The sequence below is a fragment of the Phalangium opilio genome, unplaced genomic scaffold, assembly GCF_054372755.1.
Source record: "Phalangium opilio isolate 3A_F unplaced genomic scaffold, DU_Popi_V2 ptg000078l_1, whole genome shotgun sequence".
NCBI lineage: Eukaryota > Metazoa > Arthropoda > Arachnida > Opiliones > Phalangiidae > Phalangium > Phalangium opilio.
The window spans coordinates 6,229,682-6,246,604 of NW_028324186.1; the positions used below are offsets into that span (position 1 = coordinate 6,229,682).

General features: G+C 34.8%; 3 protein-coding genes across 3 annotated transcripts; 2 read left to right on the forward strand and 1 right to left on the reverse strand.

The window, feature by feature from the left end:
- Positions 1 to 1,112: 1,112 nt before the first annotated feature.
- LOC149655984 (uncharacterized) lies at positions 1,113 to 4,241 on the forward strand. Its single transcript, XM_089844952.1, has 2 exons — positions 1,113 to 1,349; positions 3,046 to 4,241. Exons 1-2 carry the CDS (start codon positions 1,151 to 1,153, stop codon positions 3,189 to 3,191), a joined length of 345 nt encoding a protein of 114 aa, XP_089701078.1. The 5' UTR covers positions 1,113 to 1,150; the 3' UTR covers positions 3,192 to 4,241.
- A 6,706-nt stretch (positions 4,242 to 10,947) lies between these two features.
- Positions 10,948 to 12,255, forward strand: LOC149655985 (uncharacterized). Its single transcript, XM_089845026.1, has 3 exons — positions 10,948 to 11,216; positions 11,412 to 11,448; positions 11,507 to 12,255. Exons 1-3 carry the CDS (start codon positions 11,077 to 11,079, stop codon positions 11,540 to 11,542), a joined length of 213 nt encoding a protein of 70 aa, XP_089701152.1. The 5' UTR covers positions 10,948 to 11,076; the 3' UTR covers positions 11,543 to 12,255.
- A 3,388-nt stretch (positions 12,256 to 15,643) lies between these two features.
- On the reverse strand, positions 15,644 to 16,571 carry LOC149655986 (uncharacterized). The gene is made up of 2 exons (XM_089844961.1): positions 15,932 to 16,571; positions 15,644 to 15,849 (listed from the first exon to the last, which is right to left on the reverse strand). The coding sequence occupies exons 1-2, from the start codon at positions 16,476 to 16,478 to the stop codon at positions 15,644 to 15,646; spliced, it is 753 nt and encodes a 250-aa protein (XP_089701087.1). The 5' UTR covers positions 16,479 to 16,571.
- Positions 16,572 to 16,923: the final 352 nt, after the last annotated feature.

The following is a 16,923-nucleotide window of genomic DNA, read 5'->3' on the forward strand; positions in this document are numbered from 1 at the left end:
GATTGAAAATGTTGCTTTCAACAATATTTTCCGAATTTTGTTCAACTTGACATTTGGGGCATTTGGTAACATTTCGCGACTTTGACCAAAAAAGATCTTTTAGAGCCTTAGAGTAATCGCCTTCCATTTCTTGGCTTAGTGTCGTCAAGAGTACCATCAAAAATTCACTGGCGTCTTGTTGAACGTTTTGCGTAAAATGATTTCCGACAGCCATTCTCAGTTCCAACCCTTTACGACTGAAACTTCCTTGAGAACTCTCGATGTCGTTTATTGTGTCATGGAGGCAACGTAAAACTGGTTTTTCAACGAATGATCCATTGTAAGATTTAACCAATTCCCTTAATTCCGGCACTAATAAGAGTAGTTGCAAAACGCTATTAGAATAGCACGTTACTTGATCATCGTTAGCTAAACCTTTCAAGGGAAAACTATCCAAACTCTGTTGGGCTTTCCTTTTCTTCTTCGGTGTTTCTTCACATCTCACTTCCTCGCCTTCTAAAAGGCTTTTAGATAGTGTAGGCGCACTTCTTTTCCCACCTCTACTTTCTTTCGACTCCGTTATTTCCAAAAGAGGCAGATCTGGCCTATATTTTTTGCGAAGCCTGTTATATTCCATTATGGCTCGTCCATCCGCCTTAATTTTAGTCGGATCGAACTGTAATAGATGGAGTCCGGCTAAGGACGTCACTCTCGATAAAGCGACGTACGCCATGCCCGTTCCAAATAAATTCGGACCCAAATCCATAATGGCGCATTTTAAACTCATGCCTTGGCTTTTGTGTATCGTAATTGCGTATGCCAGGATGACGGGAAACTGGGAGCGCTTAACGTAAATGTTTGTCATGAGCAAAAATTTGACGCAAATTTTCTCAACTAAAAAGTCAGTGTTAGCGTTGTCGTTGTCGTTGTCGTTATTCGGTTCGCGATCTACTCTGAGAAAAATACCAACAACGTTTCCTTGTTCGTCCTTCTTGAATCCAGTTACGAAACCCATCGTACCATTTACAACGCCTTTTTCAAAACTGATATTCCTTCTGACCATTATACGGCAGCCAACGCAAAGAATTAACTCGCTCTCCAAACCGCCCGTTTTGGACGTTAATTTATTAAGTATATTAAATTTATTGTTAACTGGCCTAGGCTTAGAAAAATGGAAGGATTGAGAGGTGCCACATTTAACGGCAACGTTACTCTAAACGTAAATAATTACGGTCGAGGTGGACGCGGTGGGCGTCGCGGACGCGGTGGAAGAAATCCGCGCTCGAGAAATGCGGGAAAACCGTATGAAAGGCGATGCTACGAGTGTAGGGAGCCGGGCCATTTAGCTCGTGATTGCACTAATATTAAAGGTAGAAAAAAGATCATCAGGTTGTTCTAGTTAGTCGGTTGTATAGTAGTGGCCAATTTTTCAATAATTGTTTTCCATACAAAGATTTTATTTGTATAAAGAGGCATACCTAGAGTTAATAAGGAAGGGCATCGTTTAGGACAAACTTTTTTACAGTGGAAGCCAAGAAATTAGGCACTTTATAAATAGGGTGATAGGACTAAAGTACATATTAGCGATTTAGGTCGTAAATGTAACTTGTACGACATTAAATCACAAGGAAAACCCCATAAATAGGTTATTATTAGAGTGCTTTATGAATGACCCCTTTCAGTATTTATTGAGGAGAAATATAATTTAGTGGTTATTACTAAAACACTCCAGTTATAAAGCTTGTTTAGGGTGGCCCTTGGGAAAAACATCGTAGAATATTTTAAAATCAAAACCGCCCTTAGAATTTGCTATACTTCGTTCCTACCACCCGATTTGGAACAGTGATTAAAGCACCGCAAAAGTCACGTAATGCACCTTGTTCCCTTTCGCCGGAAGTTAGGCTTAGTTCGGGATTCATGGGGGTGAGTAAAGGGAAGAAATTCGTCTGTCGTCTGCTGCTTAAGCCAAAAATATGTACTGTAGCGGACGACAGACCAATTTCTTCCCGTTACTCACCCCCATGAATCCCGAGCTAAGCCTAACTTCCGGCGAAAGGGAATATGGTGGATTCCCCTACAAGTTGAGTTTCCTTACGAACTCCAGTTTTGGCTTGGCGAAAGCAGAACCATTTGTAGGCTGGAATTATGCTGTTATAAATACCGCCAAGCAAAATCCGGTGTTCGAAAGGAAAGTCAACTTATAGGGGAACCACTTGACTTGTGTTTTGATGTAACTTTTAATTTATACTGAAAAGGATCCCTAAAAAAATCTTATCTTCAATCTTTTACCATGGATAAAGAATGCGCGTGAGGTTGAAATTTGTTTTCACGCTATAGGATAGGCAACTCCCTATCTCGGACGACAGCTTATTCCGTATAAACTCTGTTACAACATCGGTTGTCAGCACGCGCAAACCTAGGTCTCTATGCAACGTAGCTTTGTACGTGCAGACAAGAGCCAAAACATTTTAGGAGATAGACGTAGGTTTGCGCGTGCTGTCAACCGATGTTGTAACAGAGTTTATACGGAATAAGCTGTCGTCCGAGATAGGGAGTTGCCTATCCTATAGCGTGAAAACAAATTTACTCACGCCCTTTTTTGTCCGTGCTTTTACTGTCATATTTATAAATTTGCCATTAAAATTTCCAATCTCCATTCTGGTGCGCTTTTCAAGACTAAAAAATCGTAAATTTCACCAGATTTCACTTTCTTAAAGCAGAGTGCGGCTCAAGTGGATCCCTACAAGGTGATTTTCCTTACAAACTCCAGTTTTGGTTTGATAAAAGCAGGAGGGATTTGTGGGAGGGATTTCTCAGTGTACTTATAAATCTCGCATACTATCCTTCGTTAACCTATACTCGCAGTTTAGGAGAGAGTCACTTCGAAGGGAATCCACTGAAGCCGCGCTATGCTATAAAATAGGATATCTGAATAATGTTTGAAATTGAATAACAAATTAGATGAACTTGAATCGCTATAGGCAACTTACAAGCTGATAGAGCAACTAAATTCTTTAGAGAAAATTAATAATATTGATCTTTCTTACTTAAATTCTGTGACAAAAGGGCGTAAAGCGGAGAAAAAAGCCCCCGAGGGCGAAAAAGAGAAAGCGCCTGAGGGCGAAATAGGAAACGCGCCTGAAGGCGGCGAAAAGGAGGAGACACAACTGAAAGAGGTTGTTGTGGAAAAGATGGACACCCTTTCAGTGTAATTGTAAGTATTATTAAAAATAACCTGTATTGAATTGGGACACCGCAAAAGTAAAATTACCTTCAATTAACTTAAACATTAATTATTCTGAATCAGTGAAATTTCAAAATTTAAAGTAAGACTCAAGGAATATTTTGATTTAACCATGAAGGGCTCTCTATTGGTATTACCCCAAGTTCATAAAGTATGTTCCATAAGTTTGTCACTGGTTACTTAAAGCTTGTCATTAAGTGACCTAGATCATAGATTCTAAATCCCAGTCCTGGACTCCTGGTGAGGCGCTTTCAAAGGCTTAGTAATGCAGACTAATAAATAGGACGATGAAATTTCTACAAAATTGACCGAGTGTATTTAGTTCTCGTTTGACGTTCTCGAAGTAGCTCGAGCTGTCTTTAGCATTACGAAGTATCTCATACTTATGGAGCATATCTTATTAACTTATGGTATTATCAAAGGCTTATAGTTGAAAACCAAAAGTATACTTTTATCATAGTTCCCAGCCCTTGTCTATAGCACCATGTGAAATGAGAAGCAAACGACCCACCTCAACCAATAAATAAATTTTTTGAGGTCAAAGATTTATAATATATGTAAGCTATAAGTACTCAATGTTAGCGATCCAAACTATAACATCGTCCACTTTATTGACGTTGTTAAGTTATGACACTTGCTACGGTTGTTAAGGGAAACAAAAACACACTTTTGTAAGCGTTATGGCGGTTTTCTCATATTACACGATGCTAACAAGATTCAGTGAATGATACTTTTTGTTTTCCTATGAACTTTTGATATTATACAGGTCAACTGCTTTCTTGTGTTCCAACTTATAATACAATCCTATGGTTTTTAGGTACCATCATCATTTATCATCAAAAATTAAATTTATTATAAGCATTCATCATTCATTAAAAATATAAACCATTAATCATCCAAAATTTTTAAACATAATTATTTCACTAACATTTGTTCACATAAATTTACTAATTAAAAATTATTTAAAATTAAACAGTTATTGAAATTTATTAATAATTATTCAATTAAATAAATTGTATTACTATTTTATGTTTTAAATTTAACAAATAAAATTACTTCCAGAATAAAACGTGTTTTTAATGATTTACAAAGCTGTGGAGCCTAACAATCCTGATTTTACAACTCTTTATTTTTTAACACAATAAATCATATCAGTACTTTTTCAAAACAGTTAACCTAGGGCAAAGGTTATATTGTATTATAAATAGCCAGTGGGATTGATTTTAGCTATATCGCAATTAGAGCTCGACATTTTCTATCCATTATCCACAAATCAGTGGATAACCAATTATTTATAAATAAAGTTGTGGATATAATACGATTTAACACGCAAGATCTGTGGATAATTTTCAATTATGGATTAAGATAAAGTGACGTTGACAATGGAGAGATAAAGTCGAGCTCTAATCGCTGTTTTATGCCTATTCAATTTTAATTCTTTAGCTCTGGCTTCATCAATTTTTATAATTATTCCACTAAATCAGATGTTGTATATTAACACAAATCATTTATACTAACATAAATGGGTGATTAATGTAATTACTGTTATGAAAAATATCTATTAAATAATAATGAATTTCTTCATCAACTTACGTTAATCATTTCGTTCCTAACATAATTAATTTTTCTTAGAGTGATATAAGAAAATATCTGGGGGTAGCACAACTAGATGCTCCCATAGTCGAGGGCCTAAGTTGAAAGTTAGGGAAATAATTTTTCACACTCGATAAATTTACAAGTGGGGACCTTCACCGTCATTTAAACAGACAAGTGGGGTCTTTTAAACACACATTTTCTAATTTCAGGTATATTTTAATTTTATAGTTTTAATATTGATTATTATAATGAAATTTAGGTAATCGGACCTTTTAAAGGCTTAACACTTAAGTTTTGAGCTGATTTCAGGTTTACAAGTGGGGACCTAAACAGTCTTCCAACCTTATATCTGGGGACATTTGTGTATAAATTATTATGTTTTATATTAGTGTCAAAGCCTATATGGTTCAATCAAGTATTTCAATTTCATTTTTCACACTCGATAAATTTACAAGTGGGGACCTTCACAGTCATTTCAACATACAAGTGGGGTCTTTTAAACACACATTTTCTAATTTCAGGTATATTTTAATTTTATAGTTTTAATATTGATTATTATAATGAAATTTAGGTAATAAGACCTTTTAAAGGCTTAACACTTAAGTTTTGAGCTGATTTCAGGTTTACAAGTGGGGACCTAAACAGTCTTCCAACCTTATATCTGGGGACATTTGTGTATAAATTATTATGTTTTATATTAGTGTCAAAGCCTATATGGTTCAATCAAGTATTTCAATTTCATTTTTCACACTCGATAAATTTACAAGTGGGGACCTTCACAGTCATTTCAACATACAAGTGGGGTCTTTTAAACACACATTTTCTAATTTCAGGTATATTTTAATTTTATAGTTTTAATATTGATTATTATAATGAAATTTAGGTAATAAGAACTTTTAAAGGCTTAACACTTAAGTTTTGAGCTGATTTCAGGTTTACAAGTGGGGATCTAAACAGTCTTCCAACCTTATATCTGGGGACATTTGTGTATAAATTATTATGTTTTAAATTAGTGTCAAAGCCTATATGGTTCAATCAAGTATTTCAATTTCATTTTTCACACTCGATAAATTTACAAATGGGGACCTTCACCGTCATTTCAACAGACAAGTGGGGTCTTTTAAACACACATTTTCTAATTTCATGTATATTTTAATTTTATAGTTTAAATATTGATTATTATAATGAAATTTAGGTAATCGGACCTTTTAAAGGCTTAACACTTAAGTTTTGAGCTGATTTCAGGTTTACAAGTGGGGACCTAAACAGTCTTCCAACCTTATATCTGGGGACATTTGTGTATAAATTATTAGATTTTGTACTAGTGTCGAAGCCTATATGGTTCAATCAAGTATTTCAATTTCATTTTTCACACTCGATAAATTTACAAGTGGGGACCTTCACAGTCATTTCAACATACAAGTGGGGTCTTTAAAACACACATGTTCTAATTTCATGTATATTTTAATTTTATAGTTTAAATATTGATTATTATAATGAAATTTAGGTAATCGGACCTTTTAAAGGCTTAACACTTAAGTTTTGAGCTGATTTCAGGTTTACAAGTGGGGACCTAAACAGTCTTCCAACCTTATATCTGGGGACATTTGTGTATAAATTATTAGGTTTTAAATTAGTGTCAAAGCCTATATGGTTCAATCAAGTATTTCAATTTCATTTTTCACACTCGATAAATTTACAAGTGGGGACCTTCACCGTCATTTCAACAGACAAGTGGGGTCTTTGAAACACACATTTTCTAATTTCATGTATATTTTAATTTTATATTTTAAATATTGATTATTATATTGAAATTTAAGTAATCAGTCCTATTTCTAGCTTAACACTTAAGTTTTCAGCTGATTTCAGGTTTACAAGTGGGGACCTAAACAGTCTTCCAACGTTATATCTGGGGACATTTGTGTATAAATTATTAGGTTTTAAATTAGTGTCAAAGCCTATATGGTTCCATCAGTTATTTCAATTTCATTTTTCACACTCGATAAATTTACAAGTGGGGACCTTCACAGTCATTTCAACAGACAAGTGGGGTCTTTTAAACACTCATTTTCTAATTTCATGTATATTTTAATTTTATAGTGTAAATATTGATTATCAGAATGAAATTTAAGTAATCAGTCCTATTTCTGGCTGAACACTTAAGTTTTGAGCTAATTTCAGGTTTACAAGTGGGGACCTAAACAGTCTTCCAACCTTATATCTGGGGACATTTGTGTATAAATTATTAGATTTTGCACTAGTGTCGAAGCCTATATGGTTCCATCAGGTATTTCAATTTCATTTTTCACACTCGATAAATTTTCAAGTGGGGACCTTCACCGTCATTTCAACAGACAAGTGGGGTCTTTTAAACACACATTTTCTAATTTCATGTATATTTTAATTTTATATTTTAAATATTGATTATTATATTGAAGTTTAAGTAATCAGTCCTATTTCAAGCTTAACACTTAAGTTTTGAGCTGATTTCAGGTTTACAAGTGGGGACCTAAACAGTCTTCCAACCTTATATCTGGGGACATTTGTGTATAAATTATTATGTTTTATATTAGTGTCAAAGCCTATATGGTTCAATCAAGTATTTCAATTTCATTTTTCACACTCGATAAATTTACAAGTGGGGACCTTCACAGTCATTTCAACATACAAGTGGGGTCTTTAAAACACACATTTTCTAATTTCATGTATATTTTAATTTTATAGTTTAAATATTGATTATCAGAATGAAATTTAAGTAATCAGTCCTATTTCTAGCTTAACACTCAAGTTTTGAGCTAATTTCAGGATTACAAGTGGGGACCTAAACAGTCTTCCAACCTTATATCTGGGGACATTTGTGTATAAATTATTAGATTTTGTACTAGTGTCGAAGCCTATATGGTTCCATCAGGTATTTCAATTTCATTTTTCACACTCGATAAATTTACAAGTGGGGACCTTCACCGTCATTTCAACAGACAAGTGGGGTCTTTTAAACACACATTTTCTAATTTCAGGTATATTTTAATTATATAGTTTTAATATTGATTATTATAATGAAATTTAGGTAATAAGACCTTTTAAAGGCTTAACACTTAAGTTTTCAGCTGATTTCAGGTTTACAAGTGGGGACCTAAACAGTCTTCCAACCTTATATCTGAGGACATTTGTGTATAAATTATTATGTTTTAAATTAGTGTCAAAGCCTATATGGTTCAATCAAGTATTTCAATTTCATTTTTCACACTCGATAAATTTACAAGTGGGGACCTTCACCGTCATTTCAACAGACAAGTGGGGTCTTTTAAACACACATTTTCTAATTTCATGTATATTTTAATTTTATAGTTTAAATATTGATTATTATAATGAAATTTAGGTAATCGGACCTTTTAAAGGCTTAACACTTAAGTTTTGAGCTGATTTCAGGTTTACAAGTGGGGACCTAAACCGTCTTCCAACCTTATATCTGGGGACATTTGTGTCTGAACTATTAGATTTTGAATTAGTGTCAAAGACTATATGGTTCCGTCAAGTATTTCAATTTCATTTTTCACACTCGATAAATTTACAAGTGGGGACCTTCACCGTCATTTCAACAGACAAGTGGGGTCTTTTAAACACACATTTTCTAATTTCATGTATATTTTAATTTTAGAGTTTAAATATTGATTATTATAATGAAATTTAGGTAATCGGACCTTTGAAAGGGTTAACACTTAAGTTTTGAGCTAATTTCAGGTTTACAAGTGGGGACCTAAACCGTCTTCCTACCTTATATCTGGGGACATTTGTGTATAAATTAAGAGATTTTGAATTAGTTTCAAAGCCTATATGATTCCATCAAGTATTTCATTTTTCACACCCGATACATTTACAAGTGGGGACCTTCACTGTCATTTCAACTGACAAGTGGGGTCTTTTAAACACACATTTTCAAATTTCATGTATATTATAATTTTATAGTTAAAATATTGATTATCAGAATGAAATTTATGTAATCAGTCCTATTTCTAGCTTAACTTTTAAGTTTTGAGCCAATTTCAGGTTTACAAGTGGGGACCTAAACCATCTTCCTACCATATATCTGGGGACATTTGTGTATAAATTTTTAGATTTTGAATTATTGTCAAAGCCTATATGGTTACATCAAGTATTTCAAGATAATTTTTCACACTCGATAAATTTACAAGTGGGGACCTTGGCTGTCATTTCAACAGACAAGTGGGGTCTTTTATACACACATTTTCTAAATACATGTATATTATACTTTTGTAATTAAAATGTAGATTATTATGATGAAATTTTAGAAATAGGATTTTTACGGTTCCTTCAAATATTTGAAGATATTTTTTTAAACTAGATAATTTTACAAGTGGGGACCTTCGCTGTCATTTCAACGGACAAGTGGGGTCGTTAATATACATGTTTTCAAAATTCATTTTAATTCACTTTTTTTAATTAAAATATTGATAATTATGATGAAATTTACATTATATGTAACGTTAGTCCCATTTTAAAATGTGGGGAACTTGGCCATCTTTTTAATGTACATCTGGGGACATACAGTTTTTTAAATCGAGTTATTGTTTTAAACGAAGTTAATTTAATGACGCCTAAAGAATTAGGAAAAGTAGTTTTCGTACGTCAAGTGTAATTAAATTATGAAAAAATCACCGTTCGGTCTGTGAGATACAAGATTTTATATTGTTATCGCTGAATAATGTATATTTTGTATTTCTAAAGTAGCGACATCTATCTGTGCTTATTTTAATGAAAACCCATTTTTGAGCCCCCACATGTACGCCGAAGAGACCATATGGTCCTCATTTCGTACAACTGGGTACCCGGGTGTGTGAAAACCTCTGGCGACATCTCTCGGATATGTGTTAATTTCCATGGTCCCCACTTGTAATGTGAAAAGACCAAGTACCTTACAAGTGGGGACTTTTTTAAAAAAATTAATTTGGGCTCTAATTAGTCTAATTATATCATTTATCTAATTACTTACATGTGAGGACTTTAAAATGTCCCCACATGTAAGTCGGGTCCCCACTATGTGGGTGAAAAGATTGTCAGAATCCCCACATGTCAATCGTATACAGACGCACACAGACACGTCGAAATTAGAACCTCTCCGTGACATACGTCACTCGGAGAGGTAAAAAACAAAGAAGTAAAACCAAAAGAATTCAAACCGTTTGAGAACGGACCAAAAACAGCTTCTGCATCAGCCCTAACAAAAAGCGTAAACAAACAGAAAAATCAAGGAAATTTTAGAAATTTACGAAATCAGGGAAATTTTGGTCAAGGAAATTTTAGAAATAAGGATAATTTTAGAATGCAAACCAATGGTTTCAGCCAGTTTCAAAACATAGGTTCATTTTATTGTATATTTTGTGAAAACGATGGTCACACTTTTACTAATTGCCAAAAATACAGTTTAGAGGATAAAAGAAGGTTAATTATTGAACAAGAACGATGCTTTATTTGCATAAAAAGGGGTCATATGGCTAGCGAATGCAATTCTAGGTATCAAACATGCAAACGTTGCGATGGTGGTCACAATGCAGCAATTTGTAATCAAAACAAGTCTAACAAACGAAACGTTGGCGGGAATGAAATTAAAAATGATCAGGCACAAAACGGAGTAAACACAATGAGCATAACGTCATCTCAGGTAGAATTAGGTTCAGTTCTGTTGCAAACTTCAAAAACTACAGCTCAAAACCCCCAGAACCCAGAAAACAATTAGGCGTACGAATTCATCTAGATAATGGGTCACAAGCTACATTTATTAGGGAAGAAGTTTCAAAGAAATTAGACTTACCGAGGTAGGGTAAGAAACAATAACAGTATACAATTTTGCAAATAAAAATCAAAGCTCTGAGATCAGAAAGGTAGTGAGAGTAGTCTAACAAAGTCAAGTAGATCCAGATAAAAGTGTAGAAATTCAGGCAACAGTTCTACCGTATTTATTTGAAGCCGTGGCTGCTAATGAATTCCAACAAATTGAGGAATTAATGAGCGAAAAGGGTCCAAAACTATGTGATCCTCCTAGCCAGGCTAAAATAGGCGAAACCAATATTGAAATTTTGATAGGAGTGGACCACTATTGGCAAAAGCGGATAGAATAACAGAAAGTCTGGCTCTCAACCTCTGAGCAGCTCCACGTAAAATTAGAAGCCCCCATAGTTCTATTTTTAGTGCGACCCCCTTTAAGCCCCGAGTTACAAACGGCGATTGACTCTAGGTACATGCGTGATCTGGTTGGAGAAAATAGTTCCTTTAGTCTTGCCAATCTACTTGACTATATGGTCTTCAGAATTTTGAGTGGTGTGTGTTTGCTGCTGCGCGTGGAATGGTGGAATTGTTACGAGCCTGTCGAGCCAGCTAAGTAAGTTTTTAATTTTAAATATGTTTTAAACTGTTTTATGTAAACATTTGGTCGTAACGACCTCAGTATTAATTCTCTAGTCAAGTTAGTTAACGCAGACGTGTTTATTGACAAATAACATTATGCTAGGGTGCACTTGTTGCTCTTGTTGACCAAGGCTTAGGTGATGTTTCTCACTTTTTAAGTTTTTTAAAGGTTATCATTATCAACGAAACATTCTGTCATAAGTCAAGTAAGAAGCTCATGGTCTAGTCAAGTTAATCATCAATAATAATGGGAAATACGGATAGCAAAGTTATAATGAATGTGATACTGGACAAATATGAAAAGGATCATTTCTTTAAATTGGACGTGTCAGGAAAAAGGAAAGGGGCCTTGGAGTATTTGCATAGGAATGGGAGTTTAGAAGAAATTATAGAAGATATGGAAGCACAATATAATCTTCTCAAGTCAAAGCACGAAGATGATGTGGCGGGTTATTCGCAGTTTTTATTTTCCTGGAACAACTGGGTTTATAATTTGGTGTTGGCCGAAGGTGCTCCACGTCCTGTTATTGTTTGTAACGCTATTTTTGAATCTGAACTGTCAAATGTGATACATTGGATTGCTTGGACGCTTTTGGACTGTAAGGCCGAAGCTCTTCGAGAGGGGGAAATTGTAGCAAATGAATTGGAAAAAGTGTCTGAAAGACGCCAACACGATTATCCATTAAATATTTCCAAGGCTGATAGCGTTAAGTACAAATTGCGTCATTTTAAAACAGACCGACTTTATACAATGAATAGACTAGTTGGAGGAGCCATGGGAGAAATCTGGGGCGTTAATAAGCGTGGAATGCAAGTTTTTCAAAAAATAAAGAAAGGAAAGAAACCTCTCACCCAGAAGCAAAGAGACAAAGCACACGTGAACTACAAAATTAGCCTTTCTCTACGTAATTGCGATCTGTTAAAAACAGATATTCCACCGGCCCTTGATGAAATAAACCAGGGAGGTTTGTTTGTTGCTGATGCGACAATAATTCCATATGTCAATAAAATTGTAAAGCTAGTTGTTGATGAATTTAGAAGATGGTCGTACGGAATTAATCCTCACAAATCCATTAGTAAGTATTACATATTTTAATTTCAAACATTCATGTTATTTTAATTTACGTTAAATTAAATTACTGTAGAAGAAACTGTGGCAGTCGTCAAAAACAATCCGACTTTAAAAGGTATATTTCATGGTATTGTGGAGAAAATACCTCGAATTAAACAAGAAGGATTCACAAGTGAAGAACTTGAAGCATATCGCCTCATTTTTGAGAGAAAAATCGTGCATGGTAAACTTGCTGATTTGATTAGAGGGCAAATTAGGAAAAGAAATGAGAGGAAAGGTAATAGAGGTGTAGGGGGCCAAACTTTAAGGTGTGTTTTATATGGACAAAAAGGAAAAAGAGGAAGAAAGACAATTCAAAATAAATCACACGCACAAAAGAGAAAATCAAATACAAACAACGGCACAACCACCAAAGAAAATCGAAGAAAAAAGAAAGGCCCAACCACCATGTTGAAAGGAATTACTCCAATACCTCCCTTGAGTAAGAAGTCAAAGGTATTAGCCACAGCAGTTAAGAAAGACATCCAGGCTGAAAGTGGTCCAAACATTTGTAGCGTTGACAATACAAGCCCCCAACCATGTACGTCACAAGTATCGAGACGGGGAAGAATAATTAAAAGAAGAATTTTTGACGATTTTAATTACTCTTAAAAACTGTGATAACTTTTTAGTTAACTAGAAAACTTTGGTTATTATTTTAATTTCACTTAGATATTTTTGTTTTGTTATTTTAATTACCATTAGAAAATGTGATAACTAGTTCCTAAAGCTTAAGAACTTGGATTATTTTAAATACACTTAAAAACAGTGATAACTATTTTTACCTTTATGTAATTGAAAGATGTGATACCTTTTTTGTTTTAAATTTTAAAACAATTAGTAATTGTGATAGCTCATGAAGTGCACGCAATTAACGTGTTAGGCCAAAGTTCTTAGATTATTATCTATGTCTCAGATAATGTGTTTGCGATTAAAAACCAATCGTTATTTAAACTGTTACGCTTAATTTTATTGCTTTGTATTACAAGGTTTTATTTTATCTAGGAGATCTAATCCCACTTTACGATAGGATGATTCAGCATTTTGGGAACTTTTCGTAATATTTTTCACCATTATTGCGCGTCTGCTGCTATGAACATTTAAGCCAGTAAGTTTCGAAGCTGCGATATATTTCATTTGACTGAATAATGTTTCGACCGCAGATCCATTTATTCTCACAGGGTAGATACACCTTGTTGGATGTCTAGTTGTAAAGTCTTTAACATAGTCAATGAAACCATAAATGGAAACCCTAAGGAGCTCCCATGTCTGCCATGCTAAAAAGTGTCGGTTGTTTGTCATTTTCTCATTTGCCAATATTTTTTCTGAAGCCCAAGTTTCGAAGTATTTTAAGCCTTTTAACATTGACTTGATTGGATCAGAATCATCTCCACTTACAGGCCTTTTGGATAGTAGACCCTCTTCAAAAATATGTTGACATGCCTTCAAATAATCGTAACAAGCCATGACAGACGGTGCATCTATTGGTTGCTTTTCATACAATGGGTTGGCACAGTTAAAGAGTTCTCCTAGAAGAGGATTTTGTTGCATGATTCGTGCTGGAGTGACAATTAGTCCAAGAGTCTCGATCAATGTGAGATTTCAGCAGACCCTTAACTTGGACCATCTCATCCGAATCTCTTCTGTCATCTTCCCTCTTTTTTACATCTTTAATTTGTAACCATCCAAAGCGAATCCCACCAATAGTAAAATCCCTTGTACCTTTATCCTGTGAATGTTCTAGTGCATTTATGATGTTCTTGAGCTGATGGCTAGGGCAAACTATCCAGTAGATCCAGGCCCCTTTAACGTAGGGATTGCGAAATCTTGTTTCAAATCTAAAATCCAGAGACCCATCTTGTTTAAGGGAATGGGAAGTTGACTTTGTTTTGCCAAGACTTTGTCTCATTGCAGTCATGTTGCAACTTCCTCCATCACAGACGAGAGCACCAACTTCTAGACCGACACTATGAAACGCAAATACAGTCCTCAGCATCGAACTTGTAATTGCTGCGTGAGATGTGGGTTTAGCAAACATAAAGTAAGGCCCAATGATATCAAACTTGGTACTGGTACATCGCCACAAATACTGGAGTACGTACTCTGCTTCAAGGATTTCTGAAGCTGTTTTATACTTATACAAGTCTTCCAGGGAAGCAAATTCGGTAGGGTTCATTTGGCATCCAACAAACTCGCCATTCCGCGAATTCCACATCATCTTTCCAAGTATTTTGACTTCATCAAAAATTAACGCTCCTTCTTTCACAGGATTTTGTAGTTGTGGGTTATCTTTAATAAACTGATCAAATCTGTCTGATTCCGTTTTGAGATGTTCTAGGTCAATTCCAGGTTTACTTGGGATTTTACGTAGCTTTGCTTGTAAAGTGTGTACACTTGGTAACTTTAACACGTCAAAGGCAGAAAGTGCGTCATAAGCTGCAGGTGATCTCGAATAAACACTTAGTGCAATTCTATATGTTAAGGCTGACCATCTGTTGCCGTTAGAGCCATTAACACATTTGTCTTGATCCTTTAGAAAATCATTTTGCAAACAAGGTTTACTGTTCATCTCCCACGCTTTTCTTAATGCCCGACTTAACACTTTATTTTTCTTAGATACGCTATCAAATATTTTCTCTAATTCTTCTCGATCTTTTAGGTTAATCTCTTGAACAACTTCTCGCATTTTCTTATCTTGGTCTTCACTTAGTTGCAGGCTTGTTTCTTTGATCTTTTCTTCTAGTTGTCTTATCTTTCTGTTTAGAAATGATCGATTGCTTTTATTTTGACGAAGTCTGTTGCGCCTTGATTTTGGTGTTAAAACACCGATTCTACATGAGGAATTATGTAACTGTCTCTTTTGCTTCCTCGTTGGAGTTAATGACGCCTTTTTCTTTTGGGCATGAGTCAGATACCTTTTAAATTTGGATACATTAATTACTTCTTGAATTTGTAGGTTAATTTTGAAAAATTACCAGTTCAGAGCTCGACATTTGCGACATTGATAAAGCTTGTTCTGAATTTTATCTTTACTGGCATTAACTGGAGGTACAAACCATACGAAACATTCCTTGGATTGATAACGTTCGAAAGGGGCAGTAAATTTGACAAGATTCTTTGTAGTTTCCAGCCCTTCACATTCATTCTGATATAAAAGATTTAAGCATTATAATTTAGATACGTTATTTTAATATTAATAATAAATTGGTATTTACTAACTTTAGATATTCCTGAGCAGAACACCTTGTTTTCATTTAAAAGGTTCAATTTAACTGAAATAATATCCGTTTTCAATGTTGCAGTGGCAAAATCAAAATATTCAAATTCTTCAGCAGATTCAAAAGAGTCAAAATTGTCCCTTTTCCCGTTGAATCAAATAACATCCTGATTGGTGTATCATAATAAGAAGAAACACCAATTAATCCATTATTTTTAGAAATTTCTAGTTGTTCCAAAAGACCATTTTGATTTGTCAAATGTTTTATGGAAAGTGATCCTAAAATATAAACAAAATATGGGTATAGCTTTGGTATAGGCAACCCTTAATTCTGCAAAGGTAAACAAGAAAAAAAGCTTACCTAGATTTGAAGTTTCAAGGTGAGGAAGCAGCTTTATCAACGGTGATGATGGAGTATTAAATGGTCGAGCTACTAAAGTGTCTTTAACGATTAAATTTGCAACTGATGTCTCTGATAGTTCCTCTTCGGGTTTATTATCGCTCTGATTAAAATCTGAAGCCAAGGTATGGGTTTCACTATCGCAAATACATAGTTTACGTTTCTTGGAATTTAAATCCATATCCCCATCTTCGCGTTTCCGTTTTTGGGCATTTAACTTAGCAAAAGAGTTAATTTCATCCCATTTCCACGCTGGAATTATGAATCCAAATATTTCCGTTTGAGTTTCCACAGTAACATTACGTGACCCGTTATCTAAAACCTTTTCCAAATCTGTTTGAACTTCCTTCGTTAAATTTAACGGTTTTAAACTTTCCAACGACGTCGATGTTTGGCCAAGGCTGGTTTGAATACCAACAGTGTGCTGAACCTTTGCATAGGCATTATATTGAGTGGTTTTGTTTTTTGGCATCAAATCTTGTTGTTGTTGTGATCTTTTACGCGGCATTGTTAAAACCAATTTACCAAGAGCGAAAAATTAATAGGTTAAAATGAACTAGCACTCTAGCACGACACGGAGACCGCCATTTTCCAAGTAGTTTTTTTTTTTTTAGAAATAAGCAGAAAGCTTTTTTTTATTTCAAAGATTCCCGGTAGACGCGCTAGTGTCGCCCGGGTCTATTTTCGATAGATTTAATACGCCCCATTACGTAAACAAACTGCTTCGTGATTGGCTACCTTCTCTAAGGGGGTAAGTGTGTGGTAAGACGCTTCTCGACTTAGGTGGAAACCGTTGTAAAAGGCTGAAACTACTGTGAGAGCCAGACTTTCTGTTATTCTATCCGCTTTTGCTATGAGTTACTCAGGCTCCATAGGCGTAATGTATCCAGAGATTTCTTCTCATTTCGCCAGCGCGGGAAAAAATCCGAATGTTGCGCTCGCTCTTGTCGAAA

What these genes read in the sequence shown, in the direction of transcription:
- LOC149655985 (XM_089845026.1), top strand. Translation starts at nt 11,077, where the DNA reads ATGCGTGATCTGGTTGGAGAAAATAGTTCCTTTAGTCTTGCCAATCTA. An exon ending in GAGCCTGTCGAGCCAGCTAA is followed by an intron (nt 11,217 to 11,411) that starts GTAAGTTTTTAA and finishes AGTTTTTTAAAG; the next exon opens with GTTATCATTATCAACGAAAC. An exon ending in AACATTCTGTCATAAGTCAA is followed by an intron (nt 11,449 to 11,506) that starts GTAAGAAGCTCA and finishes AAATACGGATAG; the next exon opens with CAAAGTTATAATGAATGTGA.
- LOC149655984 (XM_089844952.1), top strand. Translation starts at nt 1,151, where the DNA reads ATGGAAGGATTGAGAGGTGCCACATTTAACGGCAACGTTACTCTAAAC. An exon ending in TGATTGCACTAATATTAAAG is followed by an intron (nt 1,350 to 3,045) that starts GTAGAAAAAAGA and finishes CTGTGACAAAAG; the next exon opens with GGCGTAAAGCGGAGAAAAAA.
- LOC149655986 (XM_089844961.1), bottom strand. Translation starts at nt 16,478, where the DNA reads ATGCCGCGTAAAAGATCACAACAACAACAAGATTTGATGCCAAAAAAC. An exon ending in CCTTGAAACTTCAAATCTAG is followed by an intron (nt 15,850 to 15,931) that starts GTAAGCTTTTTT and finishes TTTATATTTTAG; the next exon opens with GATCACTTTCCATAAAACAT.